The sequence below is a fragment of the Chiloscyllium plagiosum genome, chromosome 6 (assembly GCF_004010195.1).
Source record: "Chiloscyllium plagiosum isolate BGI_BamShark_2017 chromosome 6, ASM401019v2, whole genome shotgun sequence".
Lineage (NCBI taxonomy): Eukaryota > Metazoa > Chordata > Chondrichthyes > Orectolobiformes > Hemiscylliidae > Chiloscyllium > Chiloscyllium plagiosum.
Genome location: NC_057715.1, coordinates 96949214 through 96954331, shown reverse-complemented (window position 1 = coordinate 96954331; position 5118 = coordinate 96949214). Strand labels below are relative to the sequence as shown.

Sequence of the window (5118 nt, the reverse complement as noted above, 5' to 3'; positions counted from 1 at the left end):
GGGCGGGGAGCTGGGAGCTGGGGTGGGTATAGAGCTGGGAGTGGGGGCGGAGCCAGTACCTGGAGTGGGTGTGATGGGGGGGGCAGTGGGGTTGGAGGCATGAGCAGGGGTAGTGTTCCCCTCGGGGGTTCTGGGGGGTGGAGATAGTGACAGTGGGGTCTGTGGGGGGCGTGTCAGCAGAATGCAGGTGAGTGGCGCTGGTGGGGGCGGAAGTGGTAGTGACCAAGGCAGTACGGGTGTCGGAAGTCACTGAGCGTGTGGCATCAGCGATGATATGAGGGGTGGAAGTGATGTCACGTGTGATGCATGAGGAATTGTGAGGGGTGGAAGTGGTTGTGGGAGTGGCCGTGATGGGGGTGGAAGTGACGTCATCAATCAGCGTCGGGGTGGCAGCTGCATCAGCCGCATGGCTAATGGCTTTTGAGTAGTTTCCGAGGCCAGGGGAATCTTCTGGAATGTATGAAGAGCGCTGGTTATGAAGTAGGAGTTGGCCATTCAAACCTATTCTGCCATTTAACATGATCATGGTTGATCTGATTGTAAATATAAGTGAACATGGCCACCTACTCCAAAATTTACACTCCCTCGCTTAAGAAGAATTTATCTACCTCCAACTTACAAATATTCAAGGCCATGGCATCCTTGCCTTTCAGGAAGGAGCTCCAAAAACTAACTTCATCTCCCATCGTTTTATTCTCCATTATCAATTTATAGATTCACGTTCTATTAGACCAATGCTCACTTTAACTCTTTTTAAATTATTTATAGAAACACTTACTATCTGTTTTATGTTTCTATCTAGTTTTCCCATAATTTGTTAACAATTTTTCAATTATGTGCTTTTTCTTTTACTTCAGTACTATCTTTAACCTTTCTAGTTGGATGATGGATTCATCCTTTGGAAATGTTGTTACCTCTTTGAATATAATTATTGTATGTTCTGGAATATGCCCTTTAATGTCTGTTACTGCATCTCTATTGACCTATTCTTCAAAGTAATCCCATCTGAAAAATACTGATCTGAAAACACTGGATAGAAACATGTACAAACTAAACTAATTTAATGATGTACTTGGAACCTAATGTTATTGTAAAGTAATGCAAAACCTGAAATACTATACCTAAATATGGATGGCTGCAGTTCCTTGGGTTGATGTAGATGGTGTTAAAAGCATTTGGAGTAACAGCCTGATAATGATTATCAGGATTATACTGTGTTACCTTTAAAAAGAACAATAAATGAAACATTAGAAAACATTACAATGCAGGAAGAAGAGGAAGAATTTTAATTCCAGAGACAGTATGTAGTTATTTCATTAAGAATGATAAATGTTTTCCCATTGATAATTGAGATGCAAGTCATGATATATGTTTACTCAATAAAATATAAGAACTTATAAATTAGCAAGCCTAAGAAGCAAAATGGCTGAATATTCATTTGCTGACAAGCAAAGATGGCTTCTGATTGAGCAGCTGCAATGCTGTAGTATGGGTTATTTTCTGGCATTCTCTTTAACAGTTTCTCTCTTTTTTCTTATATAATAAATTTTTATTAAGAAAAAATAGATTTTTAAATATTACAACAAATACAAAACAATGCAATTCAAAACAGTATAAAAATAGTACAAAACTAAACCCAAATAATAACCCACCCTCCTATACAAATGTATAAACATATATAGAGAAGTATAAAATTTTAAAAAAACCTAAACTAGCTATTTAACTATTTAACTAACTAACTAATTAAATACCTAACAACAAATAAATAGTAATAACTCAGCCCAGCCAAACAAAACACTCATACATTCACAGTTCCTCCTCCCTGATATTGGACACATGAAACACAATCGTTACGGCTATATAAAAGCCCTTGTTAGTGTGGCAGATAAATCTGTGTCCAGGTATTTCAAAAAGGGTTGCCATGTCTTGTAAGAATTCTCAGTTTAGTGGTGTACCATATTTGTGAGAAAATGCAGGGGAATATGCTCCATAACAATTTTCCGCCAACCCGACAGCTAGGGAATTCCTAGAGGCATGGCACTCATCCACAGATTCAATCAATAAGCACATCGACCTATATACTGCAGCGGACAGCTGGAACTGACAACTGGAAGCAGCAGATTCAAACCACTACAAATGCTAGGGGAAAGGTCACAGAAGCACTTCACAGGAGGCTCCCAAGCACTGAGGATGTCACCTAGACAGGGGACGAAACGTCTGCAACACAAATTCCCAGCTCGGCAAATAGAATGTAAACAAAAATGTTTTGCCAATATTACCTTCCCTTTGCGGAATTGCCCTCCATACTTTTACAATATTGATGACTAATGGGTTATGGCAATATTCCCCAACTGTCCTCACCTTGTCCAAAAACAGCAAACTGGTAAGGGGGCACCTTGCCTGGGAGACTTCGATATCTAGCCATATTGAAAGAGGGTCCCCACAAACCCAATCACTTACGTAGGTCAAAAGTGAGCTTAATTGGTAATTTTTAATGTCTGGAAGGTCTACTCCCCCAAAATCTGTGAGGCAATTGCAGTTTGGCTAATTAAATGAGGGGCCATTTACGATGCCAGATAAAGGAGCTGAACTAACTGTTCAGTCTCCTGAGTATTTGTTTATTGAAAATCAGGGGGAGCATCCGTATAGGGTATAGCAAACGAGAGAGAATATTCATCTTAATAAGCGCTATCCGACCCAACCATGAGACTGGAAGTGCCTCCCATCTTTGGAGATCTTGTTTAATTTTTTCAAATAATTGAGTTACATTGGCTTTGAACAGCCAATCCAGAACTGGAGTAATGAACATGCCCAAATACACAAAACCCCCCTGTGACCACCTAAATGGGATACTATAGTCACTCTCAAGATCCAACTCTTTCGTAAAACCACCCATAGGCATAGCCTCTGATTTAGCAAAATTAATCTTATACCCTGAAAAAGCGCCAAACGCGTGTATCAGGCAAGACACTGAGACTGCTGGATTTGTCAAGAAAATTAGAACATCATCTGCATACAGCGAGATCTTATGTAATTTTGACCCCACTTCTGGAGCTGATATATTGAGATCCCCACGAATGGCCTCTGCCAACGGTTCAATCACCAACGTAAAAAGTAATGGTGAAAGGGGACAGCCCTGCCGGCTGCTCCTAGAAATATTAAAATTGCTTGATCATACCCCGTTGGTAATGACCGCAGCGAGAGGTACACTGTAGAGAACCTTTACCCATCTTATGAAAACTTCGCCCAGACCAAACCGGTCTAGAGTATAGAAAAGGTACGGCCACTCAACTCGGTCAAATGCCTTCTCTGCATCTAAAGAAATCACCAATCCCTGTATTGACTGCTGTTTTGGCATGCTTGAATTACGTTAAGCAGCTTCCTAACGTTATTGGAGGATCTGCGACCCTTTATGAAGCCCGTCTGATCCTCTTTAATAATAGAAGGTAACACAGTCTCCAGCCTTAACGCAAGAGCCTTAGAGAAGAACTTAAAGTCCACATTTAAGAGCGAGATGGGCCTGTATGAAGCACAGTCTTCCAGATCCTTCCCTTTTTAAGGATAAATGAAATATTGTCCTCTCTCAGAGAGGGTGGGAGACAAACATGACTGTATGAATCATTAAATATATTCAGCATCGGGCCTGACAGTATACTTATAAATTCCTTATAGAATTCACTGGGAAGTCCATCAGGACCAGGCGCCTTTCGACTCTGAAGCTGCCTCACAGCTTCTTGCACTTCTTGCTCTGATAATGGGGCATTGAGAAAGGACTGTTGTTTGGGAGTCACACCGGGAGCTTCAGATCTCTAAAAAAGGATTCCATTTTGGCCTGCCCCTCCTCACAATTCTCAAACTGATATAACTTAGAGTAGAATCTCTGGAACGCCACATTAATCTTTTTAGAATCACATGCCCCAGAGGGCAGTGGAGGCCCAGTCTCTGGATTCATTTAAGAAAGAGTTGGATAGAGCTCTCAAAGATAGTGGAATCAAGGGTTATGGAGATAAGGCAGGAACAGGATATTGATTAGGAATGATCGGCCATGATCATATTGAATGGCGGTGCAGGCTCGAAGGGCTGAATGGCCTACTCCTGCACCTATTGTCTATTGTTAGGTTCCCAGACCCTTCCCTAATCGCTGTAATGGTTTGTGGGGCACTTCTCTTTCTGGCAAGGTATGCTAAGTATTTGCCTGGCTTGTCACCATGCTCATATAACCTCTGCTTTGCAAAAGCCAGCTCCTTCTTTGCCGTCTGTGTGAGCACAGAATTTAGTGCAGACTGCAGTGCCGTAATCCTCTATAGTTTTACCAACGAGGGTCTGTCAAAATAGGCCTTCTCGGCTGCTTTCAACTGTGCTTCAAGGAGTCATTGCTGTTCACCCTTCTGCTGCTTCCTACTTGTGGAATATGAAATAGCTAACCCTCTGGCATAAGCTTTGGCAGTTTCCCAGAGAACAGATGAGCTACCAACCGAGCCTATGTTGATGTCTAGGAATGCCCGAAATTCCCTAGAGAAATACTCCACAAACTTGCTGTCCATGAGAATAAAGGGGTCCATTCGCCAGTACCTTGAATCCACTGTAACATCCTTAATTTTAACCATGAGGTACACTGGAGGATGATCAGAGATGGCAATATTACCAATCGTATAGGATGCCACCAGATCCAGGGTTACCGCAGGGGTCAGAAAAAAATCAATCCTCGAGTGATATCTGTGCGGATTGGAGAAAAACGTGAAATCCCTACCTGTAGGGTGGAGACATCTCCAGACGTCCACCAATCCTAATTCCCCACACAAACCCAATAACTGTTTAGTTTGTGCAGAGGGTATCGAGAGACCTTTAGGCAACCTGTCTACTGTGGGGTCCATGAGGCAGTTAAATCTCCCCCTATAATGATGTGCCAAGACTTGAGACTTATCAGTTTAAAAAAAGCATCTACCAAGAATTTAAGAGGATGAGCTGGGGGACAATAAACATTTAAAACACCATATTCTTCCCCATTTATCAAGGCTTTAAGAATTACAAACCTCCCGTATGTGTCTTTAACACATTTCAACAATTTAAATGAGAGATCTTTTCTAACCAATATAGCCACTCCCCTACTTCTGGTAT

At 41.8% G+C, this 5118-nt stretch overlaps 1 protein-coding gene across 1 annotated transcript in view; it reads right to left on the bottom strand.

Annotated features, from left to right (window-relative positions):
- The window catches only part of plekhb1 (pleckstrin homology domain containing B1), a 106240-nt gene that overhangs the window by 5486 nt on the left and 95636 nt on the right, over positions 1 to 5118 (bottom strand). Inside the window, exon 7 of the mRNA XM_043692715.1 lies at positions 1122 to 1221. Within this exon, the coding sequence (XP_043548650.1) occupies positions 1122 to 1221 (100 nt within the window). The remainder of the gene's footprint in view (positions 1 to 1121; positions 1222 to 5118) is intronic.